We start from the raw sequence: 25,866 nt of genomic DNA on the forward strand, positions 1-25,866 counted from the left end.
TACAATGTCTACACACAGGACAATCTGCCCTCAGCAAATAGGAATATGTCAGGTGAGACATAGACTAGAATGCCAATGCATTATTACATACTTGATTTCATTTAATTTGTTGGTGGGGCACCCATTCCAAGATTCTTGCCAAAATGCATAATTTTTGTGAATTAGTTGCCTGCAGTCTGTATAGGGATTGACAAGCGGATGCGACTTTGTGGTGCTGCTGATTTGGCTGCTGCATCTGCCAAGTCATTGCCTCTGATACCAACATTGCTAGGGATCCAGCAAAAACAAATATCAAAGTTTAACTCTGAAAGGGAGTGTAATATTTTCTGAACCGAATATAATGCTGGGTGAGTGCTTCTCACGTTGGATAAGGCCTCTAATACACTTAGGGAGTACGTCATATGCCCCTAATAATAATAATAGTGGTATAGTAATCATAATAATATTAAAATCTGTGATATCTTCATTTCAATTCAGGAGGCACAGCAAAACAACTCACTTATTAATAATGCTACTGCTATGGTTACCAATTATGTTAGCCAAAATCTCTTTATCCATTTAATCTTACCATTCTTATTGATTCTGAGTCAGTTAAATCAGTTTTGTGTTATAAAGATTTTGGTGTTCTCTGTTACTAAACTCAATTTTAACTTTCACATCAACCTTAAAGTTCTCTCTCTCTCTCTCTCTCTCTCTCTCTCTCTCTCTCTCTCTCTCTCTCTCTCTCTCTCTTCTCTCTCTCTCTCCTCTCTCTCTCTCTCTCTCTCTCTCTCTCTCTGTGTGTGTGTGTGTGTGTGTGTGTGTGTGTGTGTGTGTGTGTGTGTGTGTGTGTGTGTGTGTGTGTAAGATGTGGCTTTTAAGACAGCAGCTTCACGTCTCCAATACAGTTACCATTCTCTACTATATAAAAACCTATTTTATATGCTGTTAAAATATGGTCAGCTGCTGCACCCTTCCACATTAAGAATCTCCTCTCAGTAGAATATCTTAAAAACTGGCCAAAAACACACCATCTCCCAAACTACAATGATAGAAAACTTAAATTATGTTCCACCCAAGAAATTGCTTCACATTAAATCTTTACCAGCACTTTCTAAACTCTTCTTAAACGGTTGGCAGGCCCCATCTATTTGGAATAATGTTGGCTGGCATATCCCCCCCCATAGGAGAACTAGACAGAAGCCATTTTTAATTCCTCTTTCCAATTGAATCTTTTCTCTTGATAGGTTCTTTACACATCCATTGCTCCAACTCATTCAGCAGCTCAGTGTTGATATATTCTTATTCTCTGTAGACCATCAATACTGCAAGGAAACTGTTGATATCATCCTTTCTTCTAACTTATAGACTTGTATGTGCATGTTATTATTACTATCTATCTCTCTTCTTCTAATGGGCTTTTCCCTATCCTGTGAATCTGGTACAAGGAGCATGGGGGTGGTTTTTATGTTCATTTATTATTATTGGTTGAGGAACTCTCTGACTATCTTACAGGTGTCCAGGATTGTGGCTTTCTGGAGTTCCATGTAAGTGTTCTCCATGAGGCTTACTGTTGCTAGTTCTTATGAAGACTCTTTGGCACCATGCCAATGGCTGCCATGGTGATTGGATGGTCAATTTCTTGTTCCTTATGCCACATTTCTTTGACTTCCTGCTTAGCTGTGTGTACTTCCTGATCTTTTCTTTGTAGGTTTTCTGGAGATTGCAGGTGTTAGGCACCACTATGTCGATCAGATAGGTTGCCATTTCCTTCTTGTCAATGAGGGTTGTCTTGTTGAGAGGGATCATCTTGTTCATTATTATGGTGCAGTCCCAGCATAGTTTGTGAATAGGGGTCTCTAGTATTAATATTAACTACTACTCTAGTAGTTATTATTATTATTATTATTATATGTAAACAAGACTAATTTATTATTATTTTATGTATCATTGGGACCTGATGTAAACCCTTCTGGCTTCAGCCACATTAGATACGTTTCCTCTAGTAAATTATCCATTTGCCTTGTGCAAAAAACAAACAGATATTTATTTATTTATTTCGGAATATCTAATATTACATTCATATACAGAATGGCAATTTTTAATAAAATTTTTAACATGGGCACATCAAGATTCATCATTATTTTTACAGAAAAAAAAAAAAAAAAAACAGGAAGCTGTTTTTTCACTAAAAATCTAAAATTTCAAGTTCATAGCTGCAATAGTTATTTAAGAATTTTTTTGTAAATATCACCAAAATTATTTTTTTTTAATAAAATTAATCTGGCATCTATCAAAAGAACACCCTATATAATAGTCCATGCTTCACAAGGTGGAGGGTGAGCTATTACATAAACAAACAAATAGAAACAATTTTTTATAAGCTGTTATCTCACTCTCCAAGAGATTGTAAAAAGACACGTCAAGCAGGGAAAACAAATTGTCAGATATTGTCAGATGAAGTGGTAAAACATGCAGATGGCTACCTCCATGAAAGGACAGTGGCTGAACAGCCAGGCGGAATTTCATGCTTGTCACAACATTGCGTTATTGGCTTCCGAAAAACATCACCTCTTTGAATATCATCTGAACAATATCACCATTTTGTGCACCTAGAAGATGATAGCTGTTCTACATGTGGGTGTCTACAGAAATTTTTCTGGGAAACAGTGAGGGGGGGGGGCAAAATATACCGACACTGTAAAAAAAAAACTAAAAAGTATAGAAATGGCCAAGAGCATTTTTTTTTTTCCAATCACAATGCAAGTTGTAAACTTGTAAAAATAAAGATTTATATATCTAAAATAAAAAAATATATATAAATTTATACAATTTATAATATTCCAATAATTTGAATAATTTGATAATATGAATCAGCTTTAAATTTGCACATCTGACATCATTATTTAAAAATATCCACCTCTTCCTATCCAGGAACTTGTTTTTTACAAAAAAAGCTGACTATGCATGTAGAGGTAGATGTCAAAGAAACCAAACATATTTGGATACAATTTTTTAGTCAGGTAAAAGAAATACAGCATTTTTGAAAAGGTTTGATTTATTACATAACAAGAACATAATTACATAATACAAACAATATTATTTAAAAAGGAACTAAAGGCGACTCCAATCATTGCCAATTTGGATTATGACTTTTTTCATAAAAGCAGCATTGTTCGAGTTAATTTTTTCTGTGCACACTCAACATAAACAACCTGAATAAATTATCATCCATTATATGTGATCTTAACCATGTTTTAATTCTGTGCAATGTACTAAAGATCTCTCAACAGTACATGTCATCACAGGTAATATTAATAAGATGAGCACTGCCTGGCATATGGATGAAAATAATTCAGTTTCTGAAAGCAAATCAAGGAATTCTACATTGCTGTCTTTCACTGCTGATGCAGACTGCTTATCAAACCATGTCAGTGCTTAAATTTTAAAATTTTCTATCTTGTATACATCATTTATGATCATTTGTTCCCTGAAACTTTCACGATTGAGATTTGCAATCTTAGATAGATGAAGTGAAAAGTGGTTAAATGGTACACCATTAGCTTCAGAGAAGCAACTTTTTTAGGGCATTAATTACAGAATCCAGATATAATTGAAATATAATTTGCTTAAAGTAGTCTTCGATATTTGATGTTTCAGGATTACTGCAGTATATCTGTCTGCGACTGCCACACTGATGTGGCAAAGTGTGCTGAATATTCAATCCTTATCAAAAATATCATTTCTAAAGTATTTCTCTGCATCTTTCCTATGCAGATTTAATATGCTTAGAAGTTTTTGACATTAAAAAAGTTTTTACTGGAGTTATTCCAAAAATTTTGTAATGACAAACTGTTATGTGAAAAGCGTTATGGAAGTGACATCATCTTCAGCCAGGAGCGAATTATTGTAACTTGTATTGTTGCAATCATACTTGTATGATGGCAACAATAATTTATCTTCTACTGGATCAAATTTAATGAAATTTTGCATGGAGCTTCATCTTAGCTGTATACTAGAGGAAAAACTTTCAAACCTCTGAAAATTGCAGTAGTTTTTCAGGATAGTGGAAAATATGAACACGTGATCAAGGAAATTTTATCACGTAATAAATGGGATAATATCAACATATAACAGATCACTGGAAAGCTATGGAATTTAGAAACAGAAATATTAAGGTTTTAAGATACAAAAAAAACTTTTGAAAACTGGGAAATGCATTAATTCGAATACGCATCTGGTTTCAAGTCACCTGGTGTTTTCAGATTGAATGTAATTTTTTTTTATTCTTCTATACAATTAAACTATGAGGCTGGAAACGAGTTCTGCACTTTTATGAAAACATTCTTCAACTTGGACCTGTCATTAGATATTTCGATAAATACATGCAGTGGAACAACTATAGATAGAGTATTTAGTCGTGAACTAAAATCTCTTTAATGTAAAAGTTATATATCCTACTTTAGTCATTACAGACCAATACTTCAGTAACTGATATATTGTTACTTCAGTAACAATACTTCAGTTACTGAAGTATTGGTCTGTAATGACTAAAGTAGGATATATAATTTTTAATAATAAAATAATTATTAATTATTAATAATAAAATAAAAACATTGTTATATTATTATCCATGAATTTTATTAATATCTGAAAATTAAAATGTTTTTAATGCCTGTCAATGACTCTTAAATGTAAAACACGTTAAATATGCTAGTGGCAGGACACATGTACCTGGTACAGAATTATTTTTTTATTCTATATGATCTTGTATTTTAAGAACGTCCAGGTGAATTGCTTGAAGTGCTTGTGTAACAGATTCAAGTAGTGCAGAATATGAGGAGATGATAATTACGCAAAATAGAAAAGCCGATGAACTGCATGAACTTCATGAATCTGTCGAGTAGTTCCATCTGGTACTCACTGCCCAAGATTCCAGCTGATTATAAATATGTTCAAAATTTTCACTAAATATTCTAATGCTTTTGTATTTATTGATCCACGGAGTCCTACAAAACAGTGGTATGTTTGGAATTAAGGATTTTTTCATGTAACTCCCGTGGAAGAATACAATGAGAGCTTTAACAGTACCAACAGCATTACAAACTTCAGTAACTGCGTTGAGAACATTGACTACTAGATTCAGTCTGTGAGAGGTGCAGTGAACAAAAGAGCTTTAGAGTACATTTTTCTAATTTTTGCTTGGACACCATTATCTTTTCCAGCCATAGTAGAGCATCCATCATAACCCTGACCCAATAATTTAAGATCAAATATTCAAGCTTTTACTTGTTTTGTTGGGGATTTTAGGAACGATCAATATAATGACCATTTTTCTCATTCCCCTGGAGGGTCATTATATAGAGCTTCGACTGCACTACATTTCGACAATTATAAAATTATCTTTTTCAAGTATGTGGTAAAATGACAGTTTTAACTTCATATTTTGTAGAACTTCATCCAGAAAGTATTTATATTATAAAAAAACATTTTAAAATTAAATAAAAATTGTATTGTTAATAAAACCTACTGTAATTGGTCACTTCTCAAATTGAATGTAGGTTTATATTTTAGGTCACTAATGTGTAACGTACAAGAACAAGGAAAGTGTCATTTCTTACATATATGTGACGCTGACCACAGTGACTGATAATGGAGTTGAGGAACAAATCGACCCAAAATCATGCTCACCAGTATTGCCACCAGTTAAATGGAAAATTTCACTTTCAGTACAGCACAAATCTGCTACGCAGTGCTATGTACAAAATTTTCAAAAGTTGCTATTTTGTGAAATTTTAAATAAAAAATTTGCTACAATTCTGAAATGAAATTAACCATTTTTTTATTTGCTAGTCCTCTTGTGAGAAAAAAAATTACATGAATTATATTAAAATTGAAAAATCTAGGGAAGGGGGTGCCACCCCTTACCGCAGGCACCCATGTATGGCATATAGATTCATGTATGCGTACATACACATGCACATCCGTATGCACACAGAATAATAAGAGAAAAAAAAATATACATACATTATTCTGTTATGGGCATTCTTCCAATAGGACAGCATCTTTGCCAATCGTAGTGCTCTCTCAGCTTGTGCACCACCCCATGCTTGAAGAATTCCTTCCTCCATTTTGGCAAGAAAATCTTTAGACAAAGGATTACCTACTCGTTTGTCTGGACCATCCTATTTGAATAATGTACTATATTATTTAAACTTACTAACATTAACCTATTAGCATTAAATCATTAAATAATATATATATATAAAATATAATACCAATGAATTAAAACTTGTAGAAATAGTGGGAAGATAAAATAAAACTGGATATGTCAAATGCACCAAAGCATGCAAAGCAGCAGCAAAGGATGCAAATGTATATATATCTATATTGTAATAAATATAACTTACACTAAAAGTCAAAAAGAAAAGATGGCCAAAATATGAATAAAAGAAATAATTAAAAGGTGGTGACCTGTAAAATAAAATAGATTACATGAAAATAAAGGTAATGGCAACTGACATCAGATAAGGGTGAGCAAATTTGGATATGGTTCAAAAAGGGGGAATAAAGCAAAAATGAAATTAAATCCGATATCAGCAAAGGTAAAAAGTTGTAGTCCCCTGATGAAATACTTGACCATGTATCAACTTTTACCTTTTCTGACATCGGATTGATTTAATTATTTAACTGCGGACATGCACTTGATATATGGTAAAGCCAATGGCAGTGCACTAGAGGCTGCATGTTTGTGCCAAGAAGCATTTCCCTGCTGAAGGCAGCCCAACAGAGCACATTCATCAGGGTACATCAATGCCTTAGAGAACATGGGTGCTTTGCACATGGAGTACAAGCAGGTAGGCTCAGAAGCATAACACCTGATGTTGAGGAAAGGGTGTTAGAAAGAACATCCTGTAACATGTAACATCTGTAAAATCCTGTGGCATTGAAACCAAAAATTAAAAATGTATTATCTTATGTTTAATAAAACCACCCTTAGCAAAGGATTCACAGCTATTCGTTAAACTAGTGCTCCCTTAGTCAGTGGCGGACCTTAACAGAAAATGTGCATTATCTCGAAAACGGTTCATTTACGGAACAATGTTTACTGAGACTTTTTTGCTTATTTTAGTTTGTACTTTTCACCTTTAAATTATTGACCATTTTTGAAACACCCTGTGTGTGTATATATATATACACCATGATTTCTTTTGTTCCTTTACTCTTTTCTATATATTTCTTTACTCTTTTTCTATATCCCTATTAATAAATATCTTATAATAGTTATTTTACCAGTTAATAAATATCTTATTGCGTTATTTTACCTTGTGTGGAAGACGATAAAACCAGCATCCACGTATGTGAACATCTTCATGAGGACCATTTCCTTGATGGTGATCAGAGCAACGTAATCCAGATTTTGCCTATTAAAAAAAAATAAAAAATTCATCACACAACAATTTATATACACACACACATGCACACACTCACGAGCTATTACAAGGGAAAAAAAAAAAAACATTGCAATGTACAGACACTAAATAAAAAATTAGTCACCTGTATAATTTTTAATTAATAATATGTTACCCCTTCTTAATGAATTCTCATTTTTGGTAGGGATTTGGCTAGATCCCTTAGATAGTATATATCAATTTCAGGCCATTCTGAAAATAATCAAGCCTGTAAATTCATTCATTCATTCATTCGAGAAAGAGAGAGAGAGAGAAGTTAGGTGTCAGGAAAAGTTCACATAAGAGCTGTGAAGGACAGAATCAACAAAACTGTAGCCCAGAATCAAAAGAACTGGAGAAAAATATCATCAGTTGCAAACTGAAGGAGAGAGAACTCAACATTAGCTGCACAAGATATGAAAGCAACTAGTAAAAGCAAGGAGGAACCATTAGATCTAGAAAGAATTAGAACAGTAACTGCATTTTATGCACTCTCACCTCTGAATTTTTTCAGTTGTATGGAGTTAAGTAGCAAGAAGTAAAAAATAATGTATATATTATGTATGTTATTGAGGATTGAGTAAAATGAACAAGGAAGATCTGTTCTCGGCTGTGGGTGAGACAGGAACCATGGACACAAATATAAAATCTCGGGGAATAACAGAAGACTGGATCTCATGAAGTTCACCTAGGCAGCAGGTTGTCAAACTGGAATAAATTGCATCCTGTGGTGGAGGCAGTGAGTCTGGTTAAATTTAAAGCAGAACTAGATGATGACCTCATGGAAATAGGAACAGTTTGAATATTCTGGTTTATTTGAATTTCTTTGCATTATTTGGCACTACAATAACTGCTATTTCCCCAAAATTGGCAGTAAAAGATAAAAATTCCTTTGTAATAGTCATAACTTGATAACATTTAGCATCAAAGATGCAAAGAAAACCAGCATATATGCAAAGAAAACCAGCATATATGCAAAGAAAAACAGCAAAGATTTCTTTACTTATGTAAACTCTAGAAGGAAAGGAATGAATCAGATTGGACTACTTAACATAGATGGGTTGACTATTGATGATCATGCTCAGGTAGCTGATAAACTGAATAAGTATTTGGCATCTAGATTCACACATGAGTTATTCAATGAGGGGGAGTACCAGAAGTTTATCAAACTCTAACAGGGAGCTAAGTGATTTTGAAATAACTGAGAGTAAAGTGGAGGAGAAATTGTTGAAGTTAAACATAAATAAGGCACCTGAGGGTAGATGGGATCTATCCAGTTATATTAAAGGAGGCAGCAAAGGAAGTAAGCAAACCCTTAGCCATAATTATGAGTGCTTCCTTGGACTCAGGGGAGGTCCCCCATGGACTGGAAGTGTATCACCAATTCACAAAGGGGGTTCAAAAGGTGACACAAGTAAATATATACCTATTAGTTTAACTTGTGTTCTGGAGAAAATAATGGAATCACTGGTTAAAGAGGCATTGCAGGATCATCTAAACAAGACTGCAGTAATAGTTAAGACAGCAGGGGTTTGTTAAAGGGCGGTCTTGTCTGACCAATTTGATTGGGTACTATGATGTGGTCACAAAGGAACTGAATGCCAAAAATAATTTTGATATCATATACTTGGATTTCAGGAAAGCTTTTGATACTGTTGCACATGGAAGACTGCTGTACAAACTGGAGAGATATGGCATTAAGGGTAAGTTGCTACAATGGATAAAGGGATGGTTGAGTGGGAGAAGACAGAGAGTGGTAATCTAATGAGAATGGACACTGCTCTTCATGGACAAATGTTATCAGTGGAGTTCCCCAGGGTTCAGTGTTGGCCCATTGTTGTTTTGAATATTTATCAATGATATTGATGAAGGTATATCAGGTTTAATGTCCAAGTTTTCAGATGATGCAAAGGTTGGCAGGGTTGTTAAAGACAGTATGCTACTCCAACTGGATCTAGATAAGTTGGGGGCAGGTGCCTCCGTAGCCAGGTGGGAAGGAGCAGCAGTCCGTAGCACACGCTTCTTGATTAGACCGGGGTTCGAGCCCGTCACCACCAAATACGGAGGATTTTTTTTGTTTTTTGTTTTGTTTTGGTTTTATTGGCGCATTAGCTACTAAGGCTATAATGCGCCAAGACCATGTCATTTATAAAATAATTTAAACTTTCAGTGACCTAATTAGTTAGGTCACTATGTCAAGAAGTATAAGAAAAATGTAAATTTTATAAACGAGTAAAAATATTTATTGACTTTAGAAATCTAAAAATAGCAGACACATTGTCATTGTCGGATAAAATCTGACTGAGTGTATATGGCTCAGTCAGATGATTAAAAGCGGTAAGACGGATACTGCTAAAAACTGGACATTCGATTAAAATGTGTCTAATTGATAAAACTGTGCCACAAGACTCACACATAGGAGGGTCATCAGCCCTCAGCAAAAATGAATGAGTTAAATGACTGTGTCCTATGCGGGTCTGGGCAAGAACAACTTCCTCCTTACGATTCCTGCGCAGACTAGACTGCCACGGTTCAATTACAGGCTTTATACGATATAGTTTATTTCCAGTCTGTCTATTCCACGAGTCCTGCCATTGGGAGTGTATTTTCTCGAGTATTCTTTGCCTGTAGTCTGTATAGGGGACTGACAGGCAGCGATTATTTCTGGGAATTGCTGATTTGGCTGCGGTATCAGCCAAATCATTTCCCTTAATCCCAATGTGGCTAGGAATCCAGCAAAAGCGGATATCATATTCACGTTCACGGAGGAAGTGAATCTTCTGCTGAATGCTAGACAGAACTGGATGAGAATTAAATCTCACGGTTATTAAAGCCTGTAACACACTAAGAGAATCAGAATATAAAATGAACCGTTGGTTTTGGCATTTACTGATGTGATCCAAAGCTAACTCAATAGCGTGCAGCTCTGCAGTAAATATACTGCATTCAGAGGGAATCTGCTCCGATGTAGTGGTGTCCCTAAAGACAGCAGCAGATCCCACATATGATTCTGACTTCGAACCGTCTGTGTAAACTGGCGCGAAGTCAGAATGTTCAGCTCCGTGTGCTGAATAAAGCTGCAGGTAGACCGATGATGGAGTGTCCGACTTTCCCCAATTTTTAAGGGACAAGTCACATATTGGAATACGAGCATGCCAGGGTGGAAGGGGTTGCTTCGGTGTTTGGGCAACGTTGTCTACCTTGATATCAAGTTCTATGAGTAGCTCTTGGAGACGAATACCAAAAGGACGATTAGCAGTCTTATGGGTATTGTACAAATTTTCCCATCATGGCTCAAAAACGGATAGCCACGTAGGATGGTCTGGCAGGGATTTCAGTTTAAAAGCGTAGTTTAGACACAACTGCTTACGTCGAAGCGATAACGGTGGTTCGTTTGCTTCGACGTATAAACTCTGGACAGGAGATGTTCTATATGCTCCAGTAGCGATACGAAGGGCCTGGTGATGGACAGGATCCAGCCATCGAAGGGCACTGTCTCTGGCTGAAGAATATACCTGGGACCCATAATCAAGTTTGGATCGCACAAGTGCACGGTAAAGCCGAAGAAGCGTGCATCGGTCCGCTCCCCAAGATGTAGAGGAGAGCGAGCGGAGAATATTAATCCCGCGTGTGCACTTTGTGCGAAGTTGACGGATGTGGTGCAGAAAGGTCAACTTTTTATCAAATACGAGTCCCAAGAATTTTGTGTCCGCTGCTACTGGAATAGCATTTTGTCCGAGCATTAATTCAGGTTCAGGATGAAGATTACGCTTACGACAAAAATGTACGCAAACGGTCTTCTCCGGCGAGAACCTGAAGCCATTTGCAAGTGCCCAGGAGTTGAGGCGGTCAATGGCTTTCTGCAGTTGTCTTTCAATAACCCTCATGTTGCATGACTGACAAAAAATGCTAAAGTCATCAACATAGAGGGCACTGTTTACAGTTGGAGGAAGTTGTTCTGTGATGGAATTTATTTTGATGGCGAAAAGCGTGACACTTAATACTGATCCTTGTGGTACTCCCTCCTCTTGGCTAAAGGAGTGAGAGAGTGAGGATCCCACACGAACTTGGAAAGATCGATTGGCTAAAAAGTTTTGAATAAACACGGGGAGATGCCCTCTAAGGCCTAGGCTGTGCAAATCTTTTAAGATGCCAAATCTCCAAGTTGTGTCATACGCTTTCTCCATGTCAAAGAACACCGACACCAAGTGTTCACGTTTTAGGAAAGCATCCCGGATGGATGTTTCCAGTCTAATAAGATGGTCCAAAGTGGACCGGTTCCTTCGGAAGCCGCACTGGATGTTGGAGAGAAGGTCATTGGTTTCTAAATACCAGATTAAACGAGAATTCACCATTCTCTCCAGGATTTTGCACAAACAGCTAGTCAGAGCAATGGGACGATAATTGGTGGTAACTTTTGGATCCTTTCCTGGCTTAGCGAAGGCAAGAACGGTTGCCTTGCGCCAGGAATCCGGAAACTGCCCTTTGGTAAAGATTCTGTTATACAGAAAGAGCAGATAATCCATAGATTTTGGTGAAACATGTTTAATCATATCATAATGGATGCCATCTGGTCCAACAGCACTTGCTTTGGAAAGAGTGAGGGCTCTTTTCAGTTCATGTATAGTGAATTCCCTGTTGTAGGGACAGTCGCTCTTACACTTAAAATTAAGTGCCTGTTTTTCTATTTTTTGTTTCAGGACCAGGAACTCTGGGGAATAAGAAGATGTTGCACAGATTTTAGAGAATGTTTCCCCAAGAGAGTTGGCTATTGCAGTTGGATCTGCAATAGCGCATCCATTATAATCTATGATTGAAGTAGGGTGGGATGTATGTTTTCCCTTCATTTTCCGGATTTTATCCCAGACTACCTTAGAGTTGGTAGACTGGGTAATAGATGATGTAAAACGGATCCACGATTCCCTTTGACTCTGACGGCGGATGTAGCGTGCTTTGGCTCGTGCACGTTTAAACGCTATAAGGTTGTTCGTGGTAGGATATCGGCGGAATATCCCCCACACTTTGTTTTGAGCCTTTTTTGCTGCTGTGCATTGGGAATTCCACCAAGGTTTGGGAAATGGTGGAAACCGGGTAGATGTTTTTGGAACAGTATTCGCAGCTGCTTGGACGATAATTTCTGTGATGTACGTTACTGCATCATTGATCGGCTCCTGACTGACCGTACTGAGTTCAAAATTTGCCTGATGTTGGAAGGCAGTCCAGTCAGCCTGATCAATCTTCCACTGTGGTAACCTGAAGGGAAGACATGGTCTCCCGCTGTGTAACAAGGTTATCACAGGGAAGTGATCACTTCCAAATGGATTCTCCTCCACTTCCCAAGTGAGTGAAGGGAGTAGAGAAGGGGAGCAGATAGAGAGATCAATGGCAGAAAAGGTACGGGTAGGCATGTGGAAGAAGGTGTTTGTTCCAGTATTTAGAAAGGAAAGGTCATTGTCATTGAGCATACGCTCTATGACCCGTCCCCTTCCATTGATGTTAGCACTACCCCACAGGGTGTTATGTCCGTTAAAATCCCCGAGAAGTAAGAAAGGGGGAGGCAACTGCGATACAAGATCATCAAGGTCTTCCTGGAAGATGTCAGTCCCAGGTGGCAAATAAATAGAGCACACAGTTAATAAAAATCCCACTGTCAGGCGAATTGCAACAGCCTCAATGCTGGTTGTAATTAGCAAGGGCTGAACTGGGGTCTGATTACCCACAAGGATAGCCACTCCTCCATGAGCAGGACCATCCGCAATTCTATCCTTACGAAAGATTGTGATGTTATGCAATGTGGGATCATCATTTGCCTTTAGATAAGTCTCCTGCAAGCAAAAGCAAACTGGCTCGTGCTTTTGCAGGAGGGCCTTGATGTCATCAGTATTTCGCCGGAATCCACGACAATTCCATTGTAGGAATTTAGCCATTACTTTGGCTTGGTGGGTCCATCAGGCGGCTTCCGAGGTGCTGAGGGCTTACTTTTGTCAGTCTTGGATTTATCTTTTTTGGGGAAGAATGGACGCTGTCCCGTGTCCATTTCTTCCTCCGCAAAGAGTTCCAAGACAGATTCATCCTGTACCTCCTTGTTCTCTACATCCATTGTTTCTGTTCTTACTGCAGGCTCTTTACCACTTGGTTTTGGTAGTGGTGGAGCACTAGGAGGTACGGATATAGGAGTGGCAACTGACTGTGTTTTTTTGGTGGGCTTTTGAGAACTCAATAAATAGCGTGCAATCGGGGTGAATGACTCTTTTGGTGGAATAGTCATCTCAGTTTGTGTCCCGATAGTGCACTTAGCAGAAACCTTCTGGGCGTATGAAGGTTTCCCGCTATTTACTGGTTGGATACGTTTTCTGGCCTCTGGGTAGGAGATATTCAGCTCTGTTTTCAGTTTTTGTATTTCTTTTTCATCCTTCCACCGCTGGCATGCTCTGGAGTAGGCAGGATGATCTTGTTGACAATTTACACAGATCGGTTTAGAAGCTGAACATTCCTTGCTCTCGTGGTCTTTCGCACCACATCGAGCACAGGCAGGGTTACCACGACAAGATGTTTGTGAGTGGCCGTATTTTTGGCATCTAAAGCACCGCAGTGGGTTTGGGATATAAATCCTCACTGGGCAGTTTAGATAGCCTGCCTTGATGGAACTTGGAGGCCGTGGGGTGTTAAACGTTAGGATGAGAACTCGGGTAGGGACGAGATTCCCATCCTTTCTCATTGATATCCTTTTGACAGCTGTCACTCCTTGGTCTTTTAATTCAGAGCAGATCTCTTCTTCAGAAACATTAAGAAGGTCCCACTCTGAAATGACGCCTCTTGAAGAGTTCAAAGTTTTGTGGGGGGTTACAATGATAGGTATTCCCCCTATTGATGTGGCGTTCAGGATTTTTTCCGCCTGTTTAATATTTGTAGCTTCGACCAAAAGGTCGCCAGAACGCAGTCGTTTAACAGATTTGGGTGAACCAGCCAACCCTTCTAATCCTTTCTGGATGAAGAAGGGTGACATCTTTCCAATGGACTGCTCTCCGGTGGAATGGAGAATGAGGAAAAGCGGTGTCACTGATGGTGGAAGTTTATCCTCAGTTCTGGCTCGTTTTGCAGAGGTGTTATCTGCGTCATCATCTCGATTAGGTAGGGGCCTTGTTGGGGCCCCAGAAGAAGGATTTAAATTACTCATAGGAGTAAAGAAAAAATGTCTGATGCCTAAGTACCTCACCCACCACGGAGCCCTACGAGGGGGCGCCCACTCGTGAACTAGCAGGTACTGCGTACACGAATGGGACGCCGAGTTCGCTTAGAACACCATACCCACGTTACCAATAAGTCTTTATCCCGTCCCAGGACCATAGGGAGGGAGACTTATTGGAACGCAGTTGACCCTAGCAGTATAATACCACCCGCCGATTGATCCCAGTCGAGCCGGTCCGGGACCACCCGTCTCGTCGAAGCAGGGGCCAAAGTGGTGTATTAAGGCTGGGCCCCTCAACCACCAGGATCCCCCTTTCCGCTTCCACGGGTCGCGGCGCACGGCTGCACACGCCGGATTCCAAAGATGTAACCCTGGAACCAAGGTATGGGCGTTGGATCCCAGTGATGCTAATCTGGAAAACCAGCAGCATCACTGGGAGGTCCCCTCACCACGTACAGGTGCCCACGTCGAGGGGCCAAATACGGAGGATGCGGAAAGGTCAGGGAATGACCACCGCATATCCCAGAGCAACATGGCCTTAGTTGCTAATGCTCCCAAAAAAAAATAACCAAAAAATAACCAGATAAGTCGGGCAAATGGGCTGAGAAGTGGCAACTGAAGTTTAATATTGACAAATGCAAAGTACTGCATATCGGTAGAAATAACCGAAGAGAAACCTACCAACTGTGTGGTACTACACTCAGGGAAGTGGAAGGTGAAAAAGACCTGGGGGTAATTGTGCAGTCGAATATGAAGTTTGCTGAGCAGTGCAGATGGGCTGCCAGGGCAGGTCATGGAGTCTTGTCAATGATATATAGGAATTTTGCTAGCAGGGACAGGGAGGTGATTATCCCATTATACAAGGCAATGGTCAGGCCACACCTAGAGTACCTGTACAGTTCTGTAGGCCTCATTTTAGGAAGGATGTAGAGTTGCTAGAACAAGTACAAAGGCACGATATGGCCTTAGCAGCCCTTGTGCCATTAAACAACAAACCAACAACAACAACAACAAGAGGAAAGAAGAGCAACAAGATTGGTGAGGGGAAACAAAGGGGTGCTCTTACCAAGAAAGGCTTAAGTTCTGCAAATTGCAGCGCCTGGAGAGTAGGCACCTGCGAGGTGATCTGATTGAGGTGTATAAGGCCTTGAATGGTTTGAGCAAGCTGAATGCTGATGGGATTCTTCCTCTTGCTCAGATTAAGAATCTGAGGGGGACACAGATTCAAATTGAGGAAAGACAGTTGTAGAATAGATGTGCGGAAATTTGACTTTAGCCAGTGGGTAGTTGATTGGTGGAACAGACTTCCATCTTTTGTTGTGGAAGTTGATAGCCTAAATAAATTTAAGGCTGAGCTGGACAGGCATTTGGAATGAATGAAGGGGTGAAATGGGAGGGTTTTTTTTTTTTTTTTTTGGCTGATGCTGCATAAGCTTGCTTTCTTGCATCGTATGCCTCTACTAATGCTAATCAGCAGCTTAGCATTAGTAAAACTGACAAAAAAAAAAAACAATTGGGAGAAAGATTTATGTATATTTATGAGGGATAGATCAAGTGGAAAATTATTCCATATTTTTTAATGGAGAGGAGGAACAGAAAAAAAACAAATAAAAGTTGTAGAGAATTTGGCGCAAAAATATAGTTACACCTAAACAAAGGTTACGTAAGTTGAGAGAGAAGGAAAATTTAAGTTGTAGACTAAATAATCAAAAATTGGAACATGTTAGTAAATTGGTGCATTGATAAACAGTCTAACTCTTTATCAAAATGGTTTCTGAACAGTTATGTACATGATATGGAGTGAATTTTTTTAAAAATTGAAAAACTATATAGATAAATGCTTTTAATATTAATTTTTTTTTTCCCTATTCTGGTGTTATAGCCAAATATTAGAATAGGATTACTGTCCAAATAAAATCAAAAATTTCATTAAAAACCCAAAAAATTATAAAAAATTGTATGAAAACTCATCATTACTTATTTCTGTTTTTGCAAAGGTGCAAAGAAGTCATAGGCTTTTTCTGCACCAGCAAATAATAATAAAAATCCCTTCTTATGTGTTTCACACCTCACACAGGTGCTGATCCAGTTGACCAATGAATTTTTCCAAGATGTCAACCTCAAATACTTATGGTGTTAATTCACAAGAAAAGACTGAATATATAACCTCTTCCCCCTTAATTTGAATCATGTCCCCTAGTTCTAGTATTATTTATAATCATGAAAAATTCACCTTGATTTGCTTTATTATCCCCTCTCAGAGCCTTACTGTAGTTACCAGACAACTTACCCTAGGAAATTATGTCCTCAGAATGACCCCCCCCTCAGAAAGGTGACTCACAAGAACTGCTAATCATCGTGTGCTTGAGACTAATCTTTCAGGTCAATATTCTATACATTGCATAATGAGCTCTCTTGTTTTTTAAAGGATCAACAATGACATATCCCCTTACCACTACTATGGCTGCATTAATATGGACATAAGTGGTGTAAGTAGGGTATAATACAGAAAAAAATAAAATAAAAAAATAAATGATAATCATAATCTCTCAAAATGGTCAGTTGCCTTGATAATGCACTGTTTTCAAAGACATTTGTTTGAAACTAGTGGGTAGCTGATATATTAACTTTTTGGAAATGGCCTTACATTGTCAAAAGGTTAATGTTCAATTTAGTCATTGTCTTATCTTTTAAATAAACAGCAAATTAATCTTTCAGAACAAATGATATCACAATAACGATATAATTTGCCTGAAAGTTGTGCAAAACTCATTGCAAAGAAAGTCTGTTCTACTGTCATCATTAAGGCCATTGCCTTAATGATGAGAGAGAGAGAGAGAGAGAGAGAGAGAGAGAGAGAGAGAAGAAAATGCAGTGAAATGTCAGTATAACAAAGTTTTGGTGGTAACCAAGTTATGTTATGTTATTTGGTTTTTAGGAGCATTAGCAACTAAGGCCATATTGCTCTGGGGATATGCGGTGGTCATTCCCTGACCTGCCCGCATCCTCCGTATTTGGTGGTCACGGGCTCGAACCCCGGTCTAATCAAGAAGCGTGTGCTTTGCACTGCTGCTCCTGCTCACCTGACTACGGAGGCGCCCGGTGGTAACCAAAATATGTTCATTATAGTATAGGTATGTATATTCGTGTCGGACGGCACCTGGGATTTCTCCCATCTCCGCATCATTATAGTATACTGAAATTTTGTTATAGTGAAACAATAAAAATGTCAGAGCAATAGTTACACATTACAAAACAATGTATAATTAAAGACACCACAAACCAGTGCTCACTTTCTTAAAAAAATTTAATAATTTTTTCTGTACTGTCTGTTTCAACAAGGATTTTTTTTATAAATTTTTGAACAATACTGAAACTCTCCACACACTGGGTGGAATGTCTTTCTATATCATTAAGAAATGGTGAAGACTTCAACACTGTACTGGCTGCTTCTGAGAAAGTAACTGTAACATCATTGCCACAACTGTCTTTTCTTTCCTCACTGTCCTTAGCAGCATTTCCAACTGTACATTTCATTAGATCTTTTTTTTTTTTTTTTTATGCCAGCCTTGACACTTTGCCATTAGATGACTCAGCGGTGTATAGGGGAAACCCTGGTTACGGCTTTTACATACAAGAATATTTTGTCCTGTGCCACAGAATTTTCTAAATCTGTACAACCAACCTGTACTAGCCTAACTAGTTAGTTCAGTTAAATTCAGCCTAACTGAACTTTTTTCATTCCTCTGTCAATCTATTCTGTAATTTTTAGGCACATTTTCATATATATATATATATAGACAGAAGCATGGAAAGAAGTGAAAGAATAACAAGAGACAGACAGACAGATGGGTGAAGAAAGGAAAAAATTAGTTAAGAACTTATTAGGTGAAGAAACAGTAGTGAACAAGAAAGATAATGGGGAAAGCAATGTAGATTAGTGGAGTAGTTATCAGGAGAGAGAGTAAGAAAAATAGAAGGAAGATAAAGAGGAATAGCAAGGAGACAAGAGAGAAAAGATTGAGTGAGAGAATGGTACATAATAAAACATCATAAAAAATGTAATACTAAATGATACACTATATAAAGAAGAGTGGATATTGTTTCACAATGTACAATACAGTGTCTTGACACAGATTGCACATTGGGTAACAATATTCACTCTTCTTTATTATTTAGTATTACATTTTTTTTATGATGTTGTTTTATTACATGTACCATTCTCACTCCATCTCTTCCCTTGTATTCTTGCTATTTCTCTATCTTCTGTTTTTCTTATTTGCTCCGGGGCTCACATCTGGTGAGTATGGGCTTGGCAAACCCAGGGTCCTGAGCTGGATATCATCATTCTTCTCTTTCTTGGTGATTCCTTTCTACTTCTCTCTCTCTCTCTCTTTCTCAGGATAACTCGGGGAATTTTTTTTTTTGGCTGGTGCAGCATAAGCCTCAGGCTTCCTTGTACCATATGGCTAATAATAATAATAATAACAACATCCCTTTCCCAATTATCTTTCTCTTTCACTACTGTTTCTCCACCTGAATTCTTAAGTAATTTTTCCCTTTCTTCATTCATCTCTCTCTTTTGTTATTCTTTCACTTTTCTCCACTCTTATCTATCTTCTCTCCTCTGTCCTTAAAACTATACATACAGTAAACCCTCACTAATACGGTTATAGTTAATCCAGATGTCAGATAATCCAGATCAAAATATGAAAAGTTCTGTTCACAGTTGAGTACTTTGAAAGACATGGGATTTAGGAAGGCAAATAGTAACTCTCACTGCACGCTGATTGACTGCACAGAGAGAGACAGAACATACATTACATTGTCTTGCATGTTGTTCAGTATTGTTGTTGACTCTGAGTCAGAAGGATGTTATTGCTTATATCGCTTCATTTGCATACTTCTTTATACGTATATACACATGTACATAAGTTAACATATTTTATATAATTATAGGTTCTAAAGAATTAAAAAGTGAAATAAAAAGAAAACACTTTAGAGAAAACACTATCATTAACTTGAAAATGGTGTTCCTGGAAAAAAAAATTGCTGAAGAATTTGGTATTGGCCAACAGGCTGTGTCAGATATTAATAAACAAAAAAGAATCTATAAAGACATTTCCTTTAAAATTCGATGTGGGGAGTGACGAAAACAGCCTATCAAATAGACAGACTTTTAAAAAGCCAAAAGAAGTGTTGCTGGAAGAAGCTGTATTTAAGTGGTATTCCTGTCCACAGAACGATCAAGTGGCATTGGCGTGCGACGTCAGTGCCACCCGATAAATGTAAATAAAGACAATACATTTATCCATATATCGATGGACAAATGTATTGTCTTTTTATAGTTTTTAAATAAAGGCTATGCAGTGATTTTTTTAAAATTTATTTTCATCAGCACTACCTATATCATTAAATTTTCCATTTATTCGTTTTTTTTTTGTCTTTTAGGGCTATCTTTTGCTTCACTAATCTGGATAACCTCTCCCACCCATTTATTCCGGATTAGCGAGGGTTTACTGTATGTATATATACATGCATAAGTGCCTACTGTTTTTGCCATTTCTGTCTGTCCACATGTAATAACTCTACTCCCAGTGGACAGTTTCACAAAATTTTATTTTTAGTACTTTTAGAAAGATTTGTCAAGCCATCAAAAATTTTGTTAAAATCAGAAATCTGGCAATTATTATTTATTTTTTTTTTCATATGGTTTATATAGAAAAATGAAATTCATAGATTAAATATGGTTTTAATGCAGTTTTGTTAGCTTTACACAGTACATACATGTTTGAGTGCATGAAAAGAGAGAGAGAGAGAGAGAAAAGGACCTAAAAAAAGTATATGGAAGAAGAGTAATAAATATGATTGTTTGATTAATTTTGTGTTTAATAGCACATTGGCAGCATAGATCATAATGTGGCAAGTCAAAATAAAAAAAAAAGGACTAAGAGCATTCTAGGGTAAAGGCCTCAAACTACATAGTTTACTGACATATATGGGTTAGTGCAATCACATCAGTTTTGTATGTAGCAAACTACCCAAAGTATGTAAATGGCATCGTTTTAATTATATCTTATATTGTGAATACCTTCACAATGAGTTGCCATGATATTGCACTACCTCAAATAAGTAATGCTTCACCAACAGAGAAGACTACTGTTACTTATTCTCGGCAGATACCACCACCCAGATGGCACTATTTGCAAAAGGGTTATGGGATAAAAACTGTGTTATCCACATCTCTGTCCCTACTAGGCTTAAGAAAACAAAAAAGGGTAGAGGAAAGTGATAGTGAAAGCAAAGAGAGGAAGAAGAAGAAATGTCATCAAAAGAGGAAAGGGACAGTTACTCCTCACACAGATCCCTTGAATAGGCGAAGCTTCCCCATTAGGGAAGCCTGTTGTTACCTATTCTCAGTAACTCGGGCAGCATCAAGCTCTCCCAGACGGAACTGTTTCAAGGCTTTTCAGCTTCTCTTTGGTGGGTGGGTAGGTACCCAGGTGTTGCAATGATACGAGTTGCCATGATATTGCATTACCAGTAATGCTTCACCAATGAAGAAGACTACTGTTACTTATTCTCGGCAAATACCACCACCCGGACGGCACTGTTTCAAGAATTTTTTTGCTTCTCTTTGGTGGGTGGGTAGGTACTCTGGTGTTGCAATCGTGACAACTCAGTTATGAAGTATAACTCCATAATAAGAGAGAGGTCTGACGGTGTGCAGTAATTTAGACTAAGAGAATTCTATGGTAAAGGCCTCAAGCTACATGGGAGTTTACTGACGTACAGTTTAGTGCAACTGTATCATTTTTGTACATAGCAAACTACACAAAGTATGGAAATGGCATCGGTTTAATTATATCTCATACTGTGAATACCTTCACGAGTGGTGCGTCCGTAGCCAAGAGGGCAGGAGCAGCAGTGCGTAGCACATGCCTCTTGATTAGGCCGGGGTTCGAGTTCGTGCCCACCAAATACGGAGGATGCGGAAAGGTCAGGGAATGACCACCGCATATCCCTGGAGCAATATGGCCTTAGTTACTAATGCTCCTAAAAACTAAATAACAACAAATAACAATCACGAGTTGCAGTGATATTGCACTACCTTGAATAAGTAACATGGCAACTTGTTGTGAAGGTATTCACAATATGAAATATAATTAAAATGCCATTTACCTACATTTGCTACGCAAAAAAATGATGTGATTGCACTAACCCCCCACGTAGCTTGAGGCCTTTGCCGTAGAATGCTCTTAGTCTAAATTACTGCATACCATGAGGCATCTTTCATACTGCAGAGTTATACTTCATAACTGAGTTGTCACAATTTCAACACCAGGGTATCTGCCCACCCACTGAAGAGAGGCTAAAAAGTCTTGAAACAGTGCTGTATGAGTGGTGGTGTCCACTGAGAATAAATAACAGTAGTCTTCTTCATTGGTGATGTGTTATTTATTCCAGGTAGTACAATATCATGGCAACTTATTGTGAGGGTATTAACAATGTGAGATATAATTAAAGCAATGCCATTTACCTACCTTGGGTAGTTTGCTATATATAAAAATGATGTGATTGCACTAACTTGTATGCCTACAAAGAGGCTAATAATAAATATGAAAAGAGAAGGGAGCAGATTTCACTCCGAAAGAAACAAACAGCATCATCATAACTTTCAATAACTGTATTTTTTGCAATGTCAAGTAAACATATTTTACTACCGGTAAAGCAAATTTAAAAATATTTTTTTAAAGACATATAGGGTGTTAGCAAGCACTGAGAGAGTTTTTTCAGATGATAAATATGCAAAAAAAAAAAAGGGGTTTTTACCCATGACGAAAGTTTAAAAAAAATTAAAATAAATGCATAAATTCTGAAAATTCAAAATTACAATATTTGAAGTAGAAATTTAAAAGTGGCAAAGTAAATTTAGTTGAAATGTGTATTTAAAAGTATATCTGATAAAGTATCTTACCTTAAAATTTTTAGAATTTTAATATAAAGTATATCTGATAAAGTATCTTACCTTAAAATTTTTAGAATTTTCACCTAAAATAACTTTCCACTGACTATCTTCTTCCTCTTTCTTATTCCTAGGACTCTTTGCCTTTTTCCATAGTTCATCAAGTTCAGTGCTCTCATGAGAAGTTTGTTTAACAACTGATGGATATGAAATCAGCTCTAACAAGGCACTAAAATATTTTTTATGTAAGCCAACTGGATATAGTTTCTATTACAAATGCATTACATAAAATACATAGTTAAAACAGTACGTAAGCTTACTACTGCAACCAACTTCATATAATAATTCTTCATATAAAGCAAAAAAAAAAAAAATTTAAAGCATCCATCCATCATCCTTTCTAAATCTTCACTGAAATCATATGCTCTGATCTTAGTGAATATCAAAGTTTTTTTAGAACTTCCACACTCTTCAAATAAATATTACTCTCTCTCTCTCTCCTAAACATGCACACACTTACCAAAGCAAAAGACTCATAACACAATTTACAATGGAATACACGTGCATTACAAAATGCCAAAAAAATTTTCTTCATGTCCTGCATGATATGCATTCTGCCAAAAATATTCCAAACAACAAACAATCATTGGTGCATTTTCAAAATATATTCTGTATTTAAGAAATACATATAAATCATCAGGCAAGTTTTAATAAATTTTAAATCAATTCCAAAGAAACAAAAACAATGTATTTTCTTGAAAGCAAATTTGGCAGGTTCAGGAAGAAATTCTTTTTCCTCTTCTTCAAGTATGGGTAACAACAATAATTGCATTCATAAAAAATGCAACAAAGAAACTAAATCTTGTTTAGTTTCTTTGTTGTAACATGCAAAGTAATGGTACTAGTTCATTACTGTTTAAATTAATTTGATGAATAAATAAATTCGTTATGTTCAAGATGCTGTTGGGTTTTAGGAGCATTGCCAACTAAGGCCATGTTGCTGCGTGTATATTGTCTGTAAGCAAATTCAAATCAACTCTGTGGTACTACACTGACAGTGGTAGAGAACGAAAAAGACCTGGGGGTAATTGTGCAGGCAGATATGAAGTTTTCTGAGCAGTGCAGATGGTCTGCAAGAGAATCTCATAGTGTCTTGTCAATGATATACAGGAATTTTTCTAGCAGGGATAAGGAGGTGATTATCCCCTTGTATAAGGCAATGATCAGGCCACACCTTGAGTACTGTATACAGGTCTGGAGGCCTCATTTTAAGAAGGATGTAAAGCTGTTGGAACAAGTACAGAGAAGGGCAACAAGATTAGTGAAGAAACAACGGGTTGCTCTTACGAAGAAAGGCTTAAATTTTGTAAATTACAGTGTCTGAAGACTAGGCACCTGCGAGGTGATATGACTGAGGTGTATAAAGTCTTGAATGGTTTGAGCATGCTCAATGCTGATGGGATTCTTCCTCTTGCTCAGAATAATCACCTGAGAGGGCATAAATTCAAATTGAGGAAAGACAGATGTAAGATAGATGTGCGGAAGTTTGCCTTTAGCCAGCGGGTAGTTGGTTGGTGGAACAGACTTCCATCCTTTGTTGTGGAAGTTGATAGCCTAAATAAATTTAAGCTGAGCTGGACAGGTATTTGGAACGAATGGAGGGGTGAAATGGGAGCGTTTTTTTTTTTTTTTTTTTTTTTGTTTAAGATGCAGAGTATAAAAATGAAGATGCATTCTAGAAGAAAAAAAATTTTAACTCTAAAACCTAATTACATTTATAAGTTAATTTTAAAACAAATAAAATTAACTTATAAATGCAATATTTTTACACCTGTTGAGCAGGATATACAGGGTGTCTGCATAAGAATGGCCTGATTTCAAGCTTTAATAAATTCAGAAAAAAATATGAAAGACAATTATAAATTAATTACTGAATGAATAATGTCATGAAGTTTCAAAACTCGCTCAATAAATTTTCATATTTGATCAGTTCACTTAGTCAGTCATAAAATGTTCAAATGGTTTGTTGTTGTTATTTGGTTTTTAGGGGCATTAGCAACTAAGGCCATATTGCTCCAGGGATATGCGGTGGTCATTCCCTGACCTTTCCGCATCCTCCGTATTTGGTAGTGACGGGCTCAAACCCCAGTCTAATCAAGAAGCGTGTGCTACGCACTGCTGCTCCTTCCCAGCTGGCTACGGAGGCACCCTTGTTGTTCAAATGGAATTTCTTCTCTTTCCATATTTTGTAATTAAAAGTTGGAAAATCTGGTACAACAGTTCAAAATACAATGCCCTTAACATAAATGCCACAAGCCAAGTGAAATAATATTAGGTGAGCATGCTGGCCAAAATGGGTCTGTTCCTACCTATCCAGTGGCTCGGAAAATTTTCAACAGGGAGTGCCTGAACAGAATGACTCCTAGTATGTTGTCAGCTGGGAGAAGTGCCTGCGCCATGCTGAAAGAGTATAGTCAGTTTTGAATCTTGAAGTCTTTTTTAGACTTCAAGCTAAGGGATCATATAAAGCTCTAACAGAACCCAATAGACTGTCAGTGATTGACTTCTCGATGAATAATACTGTAACAGAAATGGTGGCACCACACATCCACTTTTGGACTGCTATTAACATGTTCCTTTATTGCTCAAGGATTTTCTAAACACTAAATATTACTGACTTTACCTGATATGTGAAATGTTGACTTGCTTGTGAAGCATACATGTTATAGATAATGCAATGCAGCATTCAGCAAGCAAAGCTTTCTCAGTGTGGATAATATGCTGGGTCCAAACTATGGAAAAGCTGCAGTTTTTATGCATATAAAAACTGCAGCATTTGATTTTGCATCTTATACAGTTGTTTTTAGAGACACTTCTAAAAACAACTGTATAAGATTTAAATCTTATACAGTTGATTTTAGAAGTGTTCATATGAAGCTCATCTCACTGAAAAATATTGTTTGGATTTCTGTTAAGGCACTTGGAAATCCAGAACTGCATTTTTTGTTTACTGTCTGATTTCCAGAAATGCTTATAGCCCAAAATCTTATCATTTTTATAATTAGACAGTGACTTTTTCACATTTGTTTGTGTGACACTCTTAAAACATGGAAAAATACACCCCAAGACAGAATCCCAAGTGATAAGCACTCACGAATTACCAGTTGAGAAAGGCTGATCTAGATAACAACACACAAAATTAATATAACTGTTATATAAAATGTTACATAATAAAACTGTCTTTATACTTTGCTTTTGTAATTGTTATATTACATTATTAG

General features: G+C 37.2%; 1 protein-coding gene across 1 annotated transcript in view; it reads right to left on the reverse strand.

The window, feature by feature from the left end:
• PolG1 (DNA polymerase gamma, catalytic subunit tam) overlaps nucleotides 1–25,866 on the reverse strand; it is a 117,551-nt gene that overhangs the window by 50,735 nt on the left and 40,950 nt on the right. The window contains exons 12-14 of the mRNA XM_090376447.1: nucleotides 22,649–22,814; nucleotides 7,305–7,403; nucleotides 6,007–6,164 (exon numbers count right to left, since the gene is read on the reverse strand). Of these exons, the coding sequence (XP_090232573.1) occupies nucleotides 6,007–6,164; nucleotides 7,305–7,403; nucleotides 22,649–22,814 (423 nt within the window). The remainder of the gene's footprint in view (nucleotides 1–6,006; nucleotides 6,165–7,304; nucleotides 7,404–22,648; nucleotides 22,815–25,866) is intronic.

Source organism: Mastigoproctus giganteus, chromosome 6, assembly GCF_048544385.1.
Source record: "Mastigoproctus giganteus isolate SK-2022 chromosome 6, ASM4854438v1, whole genome shotgun sequence".
In the NCBI taxonomy this organism is placed as follows: Eukaryota; Metazoa; Arthropoda; class Arachnida; order Uropygi; family Thelyphonidae; genus Mastigoproctus; species Mastigoproctus giganteus.